The sequence below is a fragment of the Polyodon spathula genome, chromosome 37 (assembly GCF_017654505.1).
Source record: "Polyodon spathula isolate WHYD16114869_AA chromosome 37, ASM1765450v1, whole genome shotgun sequence".
Classification (NCBI taxonomy): Eukaryota; Metazoa; Chordata; class Actinopteri; order Acipenseriformes; family Polyodontidae; genus Polyodon; species Polyodon spathula.
Genome location: NC_054570.1, coordinates 2,440,958 through 2,457,612, shown reverse-complemented (window position 1 = coordinate 2,457,612; position 16,655 = coordinate 2,440,958). Strand labels below are relative to the sequence as shown.

General features: G+C 38.9%; 1 protein-coding gene across 1 annotated transcript; it reads left to right on the top strand.

Moving 5' to 3' along the window:
• Positions 1-5,962: 5,962 nt before the first annotated feature.
• Positions 5,963-16,396, top strand: LOC121304347 (deleted in malignant brain tumors 1 protein-like). Its single transcript, XM_041235437.1, has 10 exons — positions 5,963-6,312; positions 7,212-7,265; positions 8,047-8,361; positions 8,931-9,239; positions 10,386-10,697; positions 11,406-11,711; positions 12,042-12,158; positions 13,316-13,396; positions 13,756-14,067; positions 14,772-16,396. The coding sequence occupies exons 1-10, from the start codon at positions 5,997-5,999 to the stop codon at positions 15,170-15,172; spliced, it is 2,523 nt and encodes an 840-aa protein (XP_041091371.1). The 5' UTR covers positions 5,963-5,996; the 3' UTR covers positions 15,173-16,396.
• The last annotated feature ends 259 nt before the right edge of the window (positions 16,397-16,655 follow it).

Sequence of the window (16,655 nt, the reverse complement as noted above, 5' to 3'; positions counted from 1 at the left end):
AACTGATATGTGAAAAATAAAACATGTATACAGTATACATTATTAACATGAAGGAAATCTTGTAACTATTTAATTACTGGGAGAACTGACTGCAAGGTTCTCTGGAATAATTTGTCCAGTTTAACATATTTCATTTTTTTTTAACTCAAATTGATATAGAACAGGTGCAGAACAATTAAAAGTATAATACACCATAACAAACTAAAATAACATGGACCAAACAGTCATACAAATACACCCTTGCTGTCACGTCCAGGCCCCTTTATTATCAATAATTAATATTAAACATTGTAGATAAGGTACACAATAACACAATAACATATCAACAGATCATTCTATAGTTAATATTATAGTAGAGAACAAAGGAAATATTTACAAAGTGTCCCAGGTGCGTTCTAATGCGTTTAATTTCAGGACCTCCTTGAGCTGGAGACCTGGCCCCCTTCTAACACTCCTTTGTGCGTTCGGGTTAAAACGGGTTACAAAACTGCCAGCTGTAGAAATGTCCATTCAAACACACACACACACACACACACACACACACACACACACACACACACACACACATCTGGTTATAATGAAGCTTACACTGTGTTTCTGACAATCTTGAACTTGGTCACATAGAAGAATAGAGGCAGATCAGCACAAGCACTGTCCGACTAAAACACGTTCAGCAAATAAGTGCAAAATCAAGGAATAATTCAGTGCATGTGCTTTACACACAACCTAAATATGTTTTTTTTTTTCGTAATGAAACATCCTTTGGTAGTCAGTGAACTTTTCTAAGCTGTTGTTGGCTTTAACAACAGGCGTGAAAGAAAAGCTGGCATGAACACCTTTTTTTTTTTTATTTTTCTTTAAAGGCACTTTTGTACCGCTACAATGTTTATTTTTACCACCTACGGTTTAGGTGTTGTTCTAACAGAAATCCACTAGGTGGTGCCAGATCGCTGATGTTCGGCAAGATGTTTCATTCCATCCATGTCTCATTCAATCACAGGGTTGGGAACTGTAAGCATGTGAGCCACAGTGTATAGCCAACAAGCTAAGGTTTGTCTTATACTCGTAGTAAAACCAGGAATGGATCTAACTGCTATGCAATGGGAGTCTCATTTCCATCACTGAATTACAACAAAAGTAAAGAGCAAACTATTTGATTCAACGTCAATGGCCCTTTCTAATGGTTATATATATATATTATATATATATATATATATATATATATATATATATATATATATATATATAATGATATATATATACACACACACACACACACACACACACACACATTAGTAATTTAGCACATTTTTGCAGCTTTACAAAATAATAATGTGTCCCAAGATAACTTTCTGTCCTTGTTTTAATCCATACACTAAAAGGTAAACTATTTCTTAAAACTATTTCTCAGCATACAAGCTCATTCTCCTGTCTTACTTAATAGCACAGTCCCTCGTAAATATACCAAACTGATGGATTATCTTTGGCTCCCCGGTATATAAAGATCTTAAAATGCCTCAGCTGTAACACAATTTAAACAGCATGCTCTTGAAAGCTGTAGTAAATAAACTACTCTGATACACAAGCTCTGATATTAAAGATACCGATTGCTAAGGTAGTTGAATGTTGGACGGGAGAAAAATGCAGACAAAGTCGTTTGCAATGGAAAAACATTGTCATTCTGTTTTGCATTTTTTTCCCTCCCCTATTGACCGTCACTAACTTACACATCTGCATTGAGAAGAGGTCAGTGGTTTCGTTTTACCTGGATGCATAATAATTTAACATTGAGAACCAACCATGCAAATACATGTCTAGAAGGACTGGTGTCCTTGCAAACCGAGGAACAGCAGTTTCAACTTTGCAGAGAAAAGTCACAGAGAGAGCGGGCTGCGAAAGGTACAGTGAGATAAATGGTTGTATATACCGAGCATCAAAAGAAACAAGAGTCACAACACATGCCCGAGATCGACAGATCATTCTGCAGCATCTTCGTGATGTCATTTGTTAATCAGCACGATAAAAAAAAAGTCACGGCGCCTGCTCTAAAACAGAGTTTTTCATTTCTCAATCTCATCTAGTGAACTTTATCCAAATATAAGTGACACGTTTCTTTTGATGCTCAAATATAAGTGACTTATATAAAATGTAGTTGTATCATAGGAATTTGGTCCTTCCAAAAGAACAGTCTTGAGAGAGGAAACGCTTCGTTTACCTAATTGACTTTATTAAACGCTATAACTTTTTTTGAATAACGCTCCCTTACAGATGGTCTTTTGCATCATGCAAATGGTTATATCATTGATTTCGTGGGATTAGCGGGCTTCTAACACTCCTTTGTGCGTTCGGGTTAAAACGGGTTACAAAACTGTCAGCTGTAGAAATGTCCATTCAAACACACACACACACACACACATACACACACACACACACACACACACACATTAGTAATTTAGCACATTTTTGCAGCTTTACAAAATAATAATGTGTCCCAAGATAACTTTCTGTCCTTGTTTTAATCCATACACTAAAAGGTAAACTATTTCTTAAAACTATTTCTCAGCATACAAGCTCATTCTCCTGTCTTACTTAATAGCACAGTCCCTCGTAAATACACCAAACTGATGGATTATCTTTGGCTCCCCGGTATATAAAGATCTTAAAATGCCTCAGCTGTAACACAATTTAAACAGCATGCTCTTGAAAGCTGTAGTAAATAAACTACTCTGATACACAAGCTCTGATATTAAAGATACCGATTGCTAAGGTAGTTGAATGTTGGACGGGAGAAAAATGCAGACAAAGTCGTTTGCAATGGAAAAACATTGTCATTCTGTTTTGCATTTTTTTCCCTCCCCTATTGACCGTCACTAACTTACACATCTGCATTGAGAAGAGGTCAGTGGTTTCGTTTTACCTGGATGCATAATAATTTGACATTGAGAACCAACCATGCAAATACATGTCTAGAAGGACTGGTGTCCTTGCAAACCGAGGAACAGCAGTTTCAACTTTGCAGAGAAAAGTCACAGAGAGAGCGGGCTGCGAAAGGTACAGTGAGATAAATGGTTGTATATACCGAGCATCAAAAGAAACAAGAGTCACAACACAAGCCCGAGATCGACAGATCATTCTGCAGCATCTTCGTGATGTCATTTGTTAATCAGCACGATAAAAAAAAAGTCACGGCGCCTGCTCTAAAACAGAGTTTTTCATTTTCAATTCTCATCTAGTGAACTTTATCCAAATATAAGTGACACGTTTCTTTTGATGCTCAAATATAAGTGACTTATATAAAATGTAGTTGTATCATAGGAATTTGGTCCTTCCAAAAGAACAGTCTTGAGAGAGGAAACGCTTCGTTTACCTAATTGACTTTATTAAACGCTATAACTTTTTTTGAATAACGCTCCCTTACAGACGGTCTTTTGCATCATGCAAATGGTTATATCATTGATTTCGTAGGATTTGCAGGCGAGCAGGCTCTCCGCACGGTCGCCCTGCACATATCAAGGAAGACAGACTGCAAAGGGGGTTCCAAAGTTTAACGGCGTAAATCCAGCAAGAGACAGGGTAACTTATTTAATTCCACTTAAAACAGTTCCAAATGTTTTGCGTTGCAACGAAAAAAGACTACTTGCCTTTCATTAAAAAAAAGTGAAACTCACCTTATTACAGATAGCAAAAACCATTGCAAACGAGACGTGTTGTGGAGAAGCCGGTGGCGACACCTAGTGGCAGAGATGTGACATTAGTTATGACCTTTTAATAACGTAATATACCTGATATACGATCTGAAATTTAACAGCATGGTTGCAGGACTTGTGTTGTCATTCTAAACTAAGTGTGTCCATTTTACCAGCTTCAGCAATGTGACAGAGAAACACAAACTATATTGTAATTGAATAAGTTAAATACTTTTTTTTTCATTTTAAAAAATGTGAGTGGCGTTGATATTTAATGTTACGCAAATTTTGCTGTTGCATATAGCCTATTTTCTTTGCATATAAAGAACCATGCAGAACAAAACAGGTTTTGTAAGTAATGGGTATGTACAATTATACAGTTGAACTAGAGCCCTGTGAAATTATTTTTATAAATGTTCGTTTTATTTTTCGTTTTATACAGATACACATTAACAAAACAACTAGATGCATTTCAATAATACTATAGAATACATAACGTTTTAACTACATACGCATTTTTATTAAACGTCCAAATTTTTTAAACATTTTGACAAAAAGACCTCACACAGAAAAATAATTTAGTTACCATAATTTCTCATTAGCCTGTCACTGGGGCTGTCATAATAATTGCACATAAAGCAATCTATCCATTTAAAAAAAAAAGATATGAATTATATTTCAATCCCATTGCACTGAAAAAGGGCTCCAGTACATAACAAGCTTGGAGTTTCTCAGTATTTAAACACTAAGCAAAGCAGATTCATTCATTCAAATCCATTCAAAACCAAAACAGCATTTGCTCCGGTACAAAGTTTGCACCTCTTGAGATAAAACAAAGAATTAGCATACTAATGCAAAATACTGTACAAGCAAACAAGCTGTATTTTCCCCAAAAGGAATACACATCTAATGATGCTTAGCGATGATATCTTTCGACTCCCATTCCAACCGACAGTTGCAAAATCTGCACATCATTATGCATGCATTTTAGAAACAAACGTCTCTTCTCTTCCATCACAATTTTAATTAACAAAAACGACTCGCTCCAAATTATACATCTGCGCGAGCCCTTGTCAGAGCTTCTGTTTCACGTCAGACCGTGTCCATGGTAACGCCTTGACAACTAAAGTTTATCTAAAGCATTTGCTGTATAACCCTCACAATTAAAATGCCACTCTGTGTTTGTTTCATAACGATTCTTGTTTCTTTTTATACTTTCATTTAGTTTTATTTCGTTGTATATGTTACGTTTCGTTTTATTTCGCATTTGCGAAAAACAAAAAAACTAAAATAAAAACCACGAGGTTCTAAGTATGACCTTATACTGCTCCTTTGGTTTTGTAATGAATGTATGTCATAGAGCCCCCGTTTTCTTTTACTTTTAAGGTCTTTTACATGATTTAGAAAATTCACTTGATTCAAGGTACATGACCTATAAAACATTCTGAGGCCTGGAGAGAAGTGTTATAAATGTGTCCAATTAATCAAATAATTAGACCAATTAGATCAGCCAAACTCAGCTCAAGTAACCATCCTTTCACTTTGTGTCATCCGTCAGCTATGAAGAGCGCCGGGTGGAAGATAAAGATGGGTAACCAGCTTTACAGCCTCCTCAGCCTGAGTAAGTGTTGAGCATATCAAACATTACCTCCTCTCAGAATGGCCAGCGCTGAAGCACAGGATAGCTGACTAACACAGTTAAGACTGCAAGTCTGTGAATTGGTTTTTAAACAAATCATTAGGCTTGACCAAGATATAAACTGAAAAAATATTGCCCTGCCAATAGCATATTTTATCTGGCAAGGATGCTATTGCATTCTTGTCAGCCAACAATAATCTGGAGCTATGAATACACGGTACAGTATTTTGACTCTTGTCCTTGGTTGATGTGACTACCAGGTTTACATCTGTGACCAATGAAAAACTGAAAAACAAATTGAAAAATGTGATATTTCAAAATCTAGCATGAAATACTGGGCATGGCTTACGGAAGACGTTTGCAATAAAATTGTGGTTTCTTTGCTTGCGTGATGTTAAATAAAAGATCTAAATTATTCATATAGTTTTTTAAAAAATATATCTGAAGCCTAAAATTTTAGGCAATGCAAAACTTTTGGCCATAGCTGTATTGTTATATATAATCTAATATTAAGCTGAGATGTCCGATCCAGGTTTTAAGACATGTGGTGGTCTTGATCACTCCTTTTGAACAATACTCTGTGTAGAATATGACGGTAATATCAGAACACTGTTCTTCCTCTTTTAGTTCTATGTGCACTCTCCAGTGGCAGTGCATTGAGGACATACCATATGGGAGACTCGCAGGTAGACTGGGACACATCACAGGAATACTGCAGTCAAAACCACACTGGGATGGCCACAGCTTGCACTGCAAAGGATGCAGCTGAGATTGTCAAGATTGCAAAGAGCACAACCAGTTCTGTTTGGCTAGGGATGAAGACGGACGCTGATGGACATGTATTTTGTTTAAATGGGGATGGTCTGATCCCCTGGACGATGCCTCGTGGAACCCCAAACAATACTCAGTGTGTCTTTGTCAAGCTGGAGCATGCAACTTTGGAGCTGGGAGGCTGCACAGACGCTCGAAACCCTCTCTGCTACACTGGTGAGTCTGTTTTTGTTTCCTCCATCAGTTTTTGGGCGGAGGGTGTGTAAGCTTTTTTTTTTTTTTTTTTTCGTATTAGGATGATCTGGTGTTTGTACGGACATTTACGAAGGTCGAGCCTGGAGAATAGAATTTCATTTAAGTTCCATGTCTTGTCAGATTATTAAGTTCACCGATCGCTAATGTATTAATCTTTTTCAACAGCTGAACTTAGATCAGACAAGCTACTCTCTGTTTACTGGTAGTAACTAAGTTATTATATAAAGAAAATGCTGGTACTGTACTTACCATGCTGATGCCAAGTGACTTTTTTGTGTCACATGTGTAACATTGGAATATTATAATTTAATGTTTCTAAGAGACTGGGCCTTTTTCACGATGCCGGAATAAATAATAATAATAATAATAATAATAATAATAATAATAATAATAATAATAATAATTGTTATTATTTATTTATTATTATTATTATTATTATTATTATTATTATTATTATTATTATTATTTAAAATATGTGTTAATTGTCTTGCACGGTATATGCAAGTACACAGTTGTATCAGAAAAGGGTTAGGGTTAGTGTTAGGTATAGGGATATGGTTCTGCAAAATATCTGCAATGCAAAAAGATTTCCACATTAAGTACATTGTAGCTATGCATAATAACATTGTAAAACATGTGTTTAACCTGTAAATATACAGTAATTAGAGACACTTCCATACAAAATGATTGAAACACGCTGTTGGTTGATCACAGCAAGGTCAGAGAACAAAGTACACGCTCTCAATCAGGGCTTGAAGCTGAGGACTGGGCTCATGGACTCCACTCATGAGGCTGGGGGGAGAGGCTGAGAGATACTGCTGTTTTATTGATTATTGTGTTCTATGATATTGTTTTAACAGAAGACCAATCTGATTCAGCGGCACCAACTACAGCCCAGATCAATACTTCTCCAGGTAAGGACTGGTGTAGGTTTCAAACCGTTAAAAGAAACGTCAGCAAGCAAAACAATATTAAAGAATGAAATTCCCAGGAACAAAAAACCGGTAAAGAACAGGAATCAACCAGCGACCTGAACCATAAAAGACATCCCGCCCTAGAAATTGAAAACTGTTGGAATGTCTTAACTGTAGTCTCTTTAAGGAAAGCGCTAACAATACCATACCTGAAAAAAGTTCAAACCAGTTTGCTTTGGTATTATTTTTTGATGGTGCGTCAATGACGAGGGGTAAAGATGCACAAACAGCGTTACAGTATATCTGCATCATATAAACAAAATAAAAATAAACACACAGATGAAAGATGATATCACACCTGCAGCCTTCCTCTGAAGCAAACCTTTAAGATGTTATCTGTTGTATTAGGTAAGAATGCATGTAGTATTCTTATAGAACAGGTGGTACAACTGGTGCTTTTTAAACTGGTTGTACTGGTTTCAATTCTGCTTTCTAGGCACTTGCCTCCCTAGAATAAAATAAAAATCTAGCTCACGCAGTACCATGCAATCTCTGTGAGAACACTGTAAAACACTTCATTTAAAAACATATGCCTTTTCCAATAAGAATGTGACATGGATGATCAAATGGGTTTGAGGTATTTAACCCATTAGCTCCTGGAGATCAACCTGCTAACAATAAGTGTAACACCCATGCACTGTGCTACTTATCTTATTTGAAAAGAGTGTTCTTATGCAACTGGGGCCAGTGCAGTCTCCGAATGACGTTCCTCTCTTTAAAGGCGGTGATGATCTGAGGCTGGTGAATGGAGGCAGCCCCTGTGCTGGCAGAGTGGAGCTCCTTCATGATGGACAGTGGGGGACAGTTTGCGATGATATGTGGGGTCTGGATGATGCTGGAGTTGTGTGTAAGCAGCTGGGCTGTGGAACTGCTCTGTCAGCGCATCCTAATGCTCACTTTGGAGAAGGTTCTGGACCCATCTGGTTGTCCTGGGTTAACTGCAGTGGCTCTTTGTCTGTTCTGTGGGAGTGTGAGTTGGGAGGATGGGGTGTGCATGGCTGCACACACAATGAAGACGCTGGAGTGATCTGCTCAGGTAGGTGATACATCATTGATTAGGCAACTAGCATTAACGTGTATTAGCAAGTCACTGAGTGTATGTGGCAGCTTAGTGGTGGCACCTGGGATTGCACCTGTGTTTTTGTGATATAAAAAAAAGTAATTGTTAGGCGAATGCTGTAGTTTCCCAGTGTTAATTAGTCATTTAACAGATGCTTTTATCCAAAGTGACTTACAGAGACTAGGGGGTGAACTATGCATCATCAACAACTGCTGCTGCAGAGTTACTTCCAATAGGACCTTGTTTGTTTTATGTCTCATCTGAAGGACGGAGCACAAGGAGGTGAAGTGACTTGCTCAGGGTCTCTCACACAGTGAGTCAGTGGCATGGGATTTTTGAACCGGGAACCTCCTGGTATTAAGCCCTTTTCATTTAAGCACTGGAACATGAAACCTACCGGTGTCTCCAGTAGCAATTATGCTGTGCTTCAGCTGAGCAAAGCAATAAAACAAAGCAAAATGCACTGGGTCATTTGTGCGTAATTATTAGACAGTGTCTTTCGTGTGGCCAGGGGACTAGTTCTGATTCGTGTTTCTCTCTTTAAGGAAGCATATTGAGGCTGGCGAATGGAGGGAACCCTTGTGCTGGGAGAGTGGAGGTTTATTATTATGGAGAGTGGAAGACAGTTACTGATTACAACTGGCATATAAATAATGCAGCAGTTGTGTGTAATCAGCTGGGCTGTGGCTCTGCTCTAGCGGCCCTACGTGGAAGTCACTTCGGACACAGTAATACATATGCCTGGCAGAATCTGTTTTATTGCAATGGTTCCGAGTCTTCTCTGTTGGACTGTCGTCAATATTACAACAAGGACAACTGGTATAGCTACTGGGAAGCTGGAGTGATGTGCGCAGGTATTTCTATTTCATAAATATAAGAACACAAGAAAAGGTGTGATTGGCCTATTTAAGCTCTTCCAGTTCCTAGTAGCTGATTCATCTCAGAACTTTGTCAATTCAAGGATCCGAGTGATTTCGCCTCAATAACGAATTAGCCCATTCCATATCCTCACCACTCTCTGTGTGAAGAAGTGTCTCATTCTCTCTGTCCTAAGTCTATCTTCACTTTATTTCCGACTGTAGTCCTGGTCCCTGTATTGGTTCAGGATGCCTATGTCATTTGTGCTGTATACAAAGTCAAGATTCGACTTCCAAAGCATGGACTTTTCTCAAATATTTGATTGTTTTTTTGGTTTAAACAATAGCAAGATGCAAATACAGCCATGTTGTATGTATATTGCTTGCTACTCCCAACATAACCCAGAAAACACCAGAGCATGGATGTCTTCCCAGATTTTCACAGCCCAGATTCTTAACTTCAAAGACTCGTTACTTTTTAGACAACACGCTGTATCCCTTTAGAGACTGATACGCTATCACCACTTTCTGTTTATTTTTCCCTCAGCCCTTCCCATATTTTCGTTACTCGCTGCCCTTCTTTCGGTAACACTTTACATGAAGTGCCTCTAGTTACTGTGTAGTAGTTACTTAGTAAACACATGTGTGCTTACACATCATTACAATGTTATTATGCATAGTTACAATGTATTTAATGTGTAAACCTTCTTGCACGATATATGTAAGGACACAATTGCATCAGAAAAGTTAGGGTTAGGGTTGGGTTTAAAGTAAGGGTTAAGGATAAGGTTAGGGTTAGGGTTATACCATGCAAAAAAAGTACACATTAAGTACAGTGTAACCATGCATGATGACATTGTAAAGATGTGTAAGTACACATGTATTTACTAAGGTACTACTATGTAAATACACAGTAATTAGAGACACTTAATGGAAACCATTCTTTTAACTACTAACTCATTAAATAACAGATGCCATTTACACCTGTCATACATATAGCTTAAAACCATTCCCAATGTATTGAAACACTACCACAAACTGCTGAGGATGACAAGACAAACCAGCTGTCTGTTTAAAAAGAGTCTCTTATAGTTTTAACTCCTGGATCCGTGCAGACTCTGATCCCCTTCCCTCTCTTTCAAGGCAGTGAAGATGTGAGGCTGGTGAACGGAGGGAATTGCTCCGGGAGAGTGGAGGTGCTTCATGAAGGACAGTGGGGGACAGTTTGCAATGACGGATGGAATATGGTCGATGCTGGAGTCGTGTGCCAGCAGCTGGGCTGTGGATCGGCTCTAGCAGCACCAGGTAGTAATTACTTTGGTGCCGGTTCCGGACCCGTCTGGCTGACAGGGGGCTCCTGCAGCGGAGAGGAGTCTGCCCTGCGGGATTGTGGGTCAGGCAAGTGGGGCGAGCACAACTGCGCGAGCAGAGAGGATGCTGGAGTGCAATGCACAGGTAGGAGGCACAAAATGTTCATTAACTCATATGAATCAATCATTTAGCAGTTGCTTTTGTAAGAACTGTCTTACAGAGGGTTAGGAGTAAACTGTGCATCAACAGCTGCTGCTGCAGAGTCGCTTCCAATAGGACCTCGGTTTTACATCTTATCCGAACGACGGAGCACAAGGAGGTTAAGTGACTTGCTCAGGGTCCCACACGCGGTGTGTCAGTGGCTGAGCTGGGATTTGAACCTGGAACCTCCTGGTGTCAAGCCCTTTTCTTCAACCACTGGACCACCAAGCATACCTCTTATAAAAAGCTTGCTCTGTTTGCTTAGAAAAATACTACTTAATTAATACTAGACAGCTAGAGTTTACTGCAGTTGTTAGTATACTACACTGAAACTCATTTGAAACGTCCATTGGATTTGTACAAATATCATATCTCAGAGGGAGTCGCTATATTACATTGCAGTTGCATTGCACTATGATGTAGTATTTGGCCATTTACAATATAGCATTCCAAAAGCACTTCTTATTGTGCTTTCTCAGTTGTTGCCAAAGTAAATTGATCAATGGATGTATTGCAACACCACCAAAAAAAACAGCTGATGGAGACAAACCAAACCAGTTTAAAACAGCCTCTTCTAGTTGTAACTCTTAGTCAAACAATTTCCTGAAGAGTGTGGACCTGGGCAGACTTTCCCTTTTCTCTCTTTAAAAGGCAGTGAAGATGTGAGGCTGGTGAACGGAGGGAACTGCTCTGGGAGAGTGGAGGTGTTTCATGAAGGACAGTGGGGGACAGTTTGTAGCAGTAACTTGAATATAAGAGATTTATCAGTAGTGTGTAAACAGCTGGGCTGTGGCTTTGCTCAATCAATTACATATGCATTTGAAGCTGGCACTGGACCCATCTGGCTCTCTTACATTTCCTGCACTGGCTCTGAGACTGCGCTTCGGGACTGTACCATATACAAATGGGGGGAGCGCTACTGCTCTCATGAAAGTGATGTGGGGGTGATCTGCACAGGTAGGAACTTCTGCTCAGGGTGAATGATTTATTTTCGATTTTTAAAAAAAAAGGTCATATAGACGGAAAGAGAAAATTTAAAATGTTTGATATAATCATGTGTTATATATTTTCTCAAGTTCCGCTATTATGTAGAGTGGTTTCCGCTGTGGGAATATTATTCGATGTGGTGGATTGTTCCCAATTTGTTTTCCAAATGACATTGTTTGTACAGGGCGATGGGGTATTTGTTTGTGAAAATGTGTGCAGCATTAGTTTGCTGCTCTGCAAATGAGGCACGTCACGGTTTCTGATATGTTTGTGTTGTAATGAAGTTAATTTTCAATGTAGGGCCCCCAACAACCACTCCATTGACCACTCCATTGACCACTCCATCAACCACTCCATTGACCACTCCATTGACCACATCAGAACATCCAGCCAGCTCCAAAGTGATGTCTACTGCAGGTGACTCTTTACTTATTTATTACAAGATATTAATTCAGAACAAGTCCACTGAGATGCAAGTACCTGCTTCAGCGAGACTTCCTCATGGTAGCTGCTTGACAACAGAAAAAGACATCTTTTCACTCGAAGAGGGCAACTAGGCTAATCCCAAGACTTAATGACATGAGCTGCGAGGACAGGTCAAAAAGGATTCTCGAAAAAAAGAAGGGAAAGAAGGGACTTGATTTAAGTCTTTAAGATCTTAAATGGTCTACATAAAGGTGACGAAGACTCTACTTCAAATTTAGCGCAGAGAGAAGAACAGGAGGGCATGTATGGAAGCTGAGTAAAAGTTTAGAACAGAAGGTAGGAAGCACTTTTTTACACAGAGAGTTATAAATGCATGGAATAGCCAATCAGGTGAAGTTGTAGGATCTAAAACACTGGGAACATTAAAAAAAAAAAAAACGACTAGATTGCATGCTTTGAAATTAGATCCCCTCCAACAATCTCGAACAAAACAAAAATTTAAAAGGGCTTGCTATAAGTACAAAATGTACCAATATTTCTAAAGTCAGTTGACTAATTATACCAAGCACATGATACTATGAAACCAATGAGTGTTTATTAAAATCTGTTTTGATTTTAGGGAAAGTTAGGGACCGGTGCCTAGCATCTCTAAGGCCTGTGTTTGTAGGGAGCAGGAGATCAGTCAGATAAGGAGCAGTCAGAGGTGTTACACTTTTTTGGAAATGTATGTGACACCTCCTGCTCAGAATTGGCCAGTTTTAACGTTGTAGAAAAACACAATGATGTGTATTGAAAGGATAGCCTGGAACACAGTGAGTAGTCAGTTTGTAGAGTAGGTACTGACCTACCTAGATCAGATGTCAGAAGTTAACCCCTGCATGCAATGTCAGATCTGCTCCTGTTTAGTGATCACTGTTTCACAGTAATGGTTTTTATCTGGGAATATTATTTGAAAAAGGTAGATTGCTCCTTATGTGTTCTCACTGTTTTCTTAAAATAGCATGGTTTGTTTGTGCAGGTGAAATTGCCTTTTGAATTTTATTTTTTTTTTAAATGCTTTCACATTCACAGTATGATAGAAGATCTTTACCGATTCAGAAATGCTCGTCAATTATCCCTTACTGAATGAATGGGCTTTCTCGTTTTAGATCTGCAGTCGACGTCTCCAAGCACCTCAGCAATGAACACAACTCTCCTTCCTGCCTCCACCACAGAAGAGCCAGGTGCAGGTACGAATACTGAGGGGCGTTGGGCACTTTCCATCATCTGTTTTTGACGCCGTTGTTCAGCACGCGACCGGATTATCATATAAAACCTTCATTTATAGTGTGGTTTAGCCTCTAGTGCCATTATCTAAAAGCAATGGTATCAATGCTTTCTTTCACTAAGTGTAGCACCAGCTATCATGCTTATAAAAAAGAAAAAAAAAAAAAAAACATGTATACAACAACACGTGTTTTTTTTTTTTTTTTTTAAGCAACAATCACTTCATAAGATGGCCGTTAGTGCTGGATCATTTGTGTGATCAGTAGAGTTCTGCCGTGGCTAGGTTCTATACAGACTCTGATTCTCGTTCCTCTGTCCGAAGATGATCTGAGGCTGGTGAATGGAGACAGTCCCTGTTCTGGGACAGTGGAGGTTCGTCACGAGGGACAGTGGGGGACGGTTTGCAGTGATTACTGGAGTATACAGGACGCTGCGGTGGTGTGTAAACAGCTGGGCTGCGAGACCGCTCTATCAGCACCGCACTGGGCTCACTTTGGGGCTGGTTCCGGGCCCGTTTGGCTGTCCTGGCTTAACTGCAGTGGCTCTGAACCAACCCTGTGGGATTGTGAATCAGATGGGTGGGGCGTGGTGCACGGCTGCGATCACAGTGCTGATGCGGGAGTGATCTGTTCAGGTAGGGGACAAGTTTTGGTTACACTTCACATGAAATGTCTCTGATGACTGTGTTTATATAGTAGTTGCATAGTAAAGACATGTGGACTAACACATCATTACAACGTTAATATGCATAGTTACAATGTACCTAATGTGTATTTTTTACATGATATAACCCTAACCCTCACCCATTTCTGATACAAAAAATGAAAAAAGTTTTCCATTAATTATGTTGTAACTAGGCATAATAATATTATAATTATGTGTAAGTACACATAATTACTGTGTAACTACTATGTAAATATACAGTAATTAGAGTCTTAATGTACATATCAGAAATTTCAGAAATATGTTAGTGTTAGGGTTAGCCTTATACTGATAGCCAGCCTCAAGCTGCAATATATTACCAGCAATTACAAAATAACAAATACATTAACGTGGTTGAAATAACATTAGAGTGAGTATTTATTGATGCATTGACTGTAGTTTACTAGTAGGCTACTGTGCATGCAGGCTGTCTCCAGACTTGGGGGCTTCATTATTATAATTGCTTTTTCTTGATTTCCTTTCCATTTAAAAAATAAAAACAATTACAATGCACCATTTTAGAATCAACCAGGGCCGTGCCGAGTAACAAGTACAAATAAATATTCGTAATGTGTAAGATGAAACATGCCCCCTTTTGGAGCTATCACAGTGCTTTGTGTGCTCTTTTCCTTCCAGGAAACATCACTGTCAGCAAACAGTTTGTGTTCCTCAATCAGGAGAAGAGTTGGAGAGAGGCACTGAAGCACTGCCGCACTCACTACACTGAACTGGCCAGCATGTCAGACGAGACTGACCACAGCAAGCTGACTGAGCTCCTGCAGAAACAAGAGAATGACACCGAAGGGGAGAGGGGTGTGTGGCTGGGTTTGAAGAATCACATGATCTGGCAATACTGGTACTGGGCAGACGATCGGGGGATGGGTAACAGCCACTGGGCTGAGGGGCAGCCCAGCAACCCGGGCGATGAGCTTTGCGGGGCAGTTTACCTGGGAAAGGGGGGGAATTACAGCTGGCATGACGAGTGCTGTGATTTTGAAATGCGCTTCGTCTGTTACGAGTTCATTGAAGTTCTGTAATTAATGGCAACATGCTTAGCCAGTAAGGGTTATTCCAATCGTTCACATTATGAAAACCTTTTCCCAAATGCCATTCCTTCAGTTCAGTTCAAAGTTCAATTTAATAAAAAAAAAAAAGAAAGAAAAATAAATGAAGCAATTTTACAGTAATAGAACATTACAAGATTACAAACTCTTCTCTTAGATAACAAGCTCATTCCTTTAGAATTAGCACTCTGATATATTTTACTTGCATCCCGCCATTGTCCTATATATTCACTATGGGGTCAATTCGAATGATCTCAACAGTGCAGGATCCTAGACCTCTTGAAGTTATTTTCCATGCTGGTGATTTGCCCCAGGGTTTATTTATTGACCTGCTTGTGAATGTTACTGCATACAATAACAGTACATATTTTAGAATAGCGGTTTTGAATCCTCCACTTCTTAGATCATTGTAAATAGACTCCTATAGGTCAGATTCAGCTTTTGATTTCTAATGTTCCCCTAGTTCGGGGTTTCTCAATCCTGGTCCTGGGGGACCCCCTGTGGCTGCTGGTTTTCATTCCAACCGAGCTCTCAATGAATTAATCAAACCCTCAATTGAACTGTTCATCTGCTTAATTAGACCTTTTTTTTTAAATCAACTTTTAAAGAATCGAAGATTTCAGTTTTTAGGAGCTGAGAACAATTAAAAAGGTCTAATTAAGCACACGCTTAGTTCAGTTAAGGGTTTGATTAATTCATTGAGAACTCATTTGGAATGAAAAACCAGCAGACACAGGGGGTCCCCAGGACCAGGAATGGGAAACCCTGCCCTAGTTTACTTAACATATTAATCACAGCCATCTATTTGAATGGAAAGTGGGATTTTCATTTGAAATCATCACAGGTGTGCTTTGTAACAAGTATAGCTGAGTAATGAATATGACAATTATTCTGAGTAAAACACAAGTATGAAGCTTATTACTTGTACATGTTTCCTTTGGGGGGGGGGGGTGTCAAGTTTTAGCTATGCCAGCTTTCAGTACTAAAACCTCTTGGGGGTGTGGAGAAGAACTATATATATATTCATTACAATTCAATGAATTTCAAATGATACTGAAGAAGGCAGGAAAGTACAATGAGTTTCAGTGTGATATATTATATCTTATTATATCTTATTTTACTTTTTACTTTCTTTACTGTGTTTTACTGAGTTGTAAAAGCCAGCAGCAATCTTATCAATGCCCATAACAGATGATTTAGTTCCCAATTTGCAGCTGTGTTTTTAAAACCCCCTGTTTTTAAAACTGTTAAAAGTTGCTTAACTTCTTCGCTAGATTTCATGGCTCAAGCCCTCCAGATGTTGTAAAAAACAATTCCTTGCCTGCTCCAGGAACGGCGGTTCTTTTACGCAAGACTTGAGAATTCAAATATTTCCTTAATCTTAAAAACAGACTTTGCCAAAACCTCTTCTCTTCATTTTTTTTTTCATTTTTTTTTTTTTTTTTGGAAAATACAA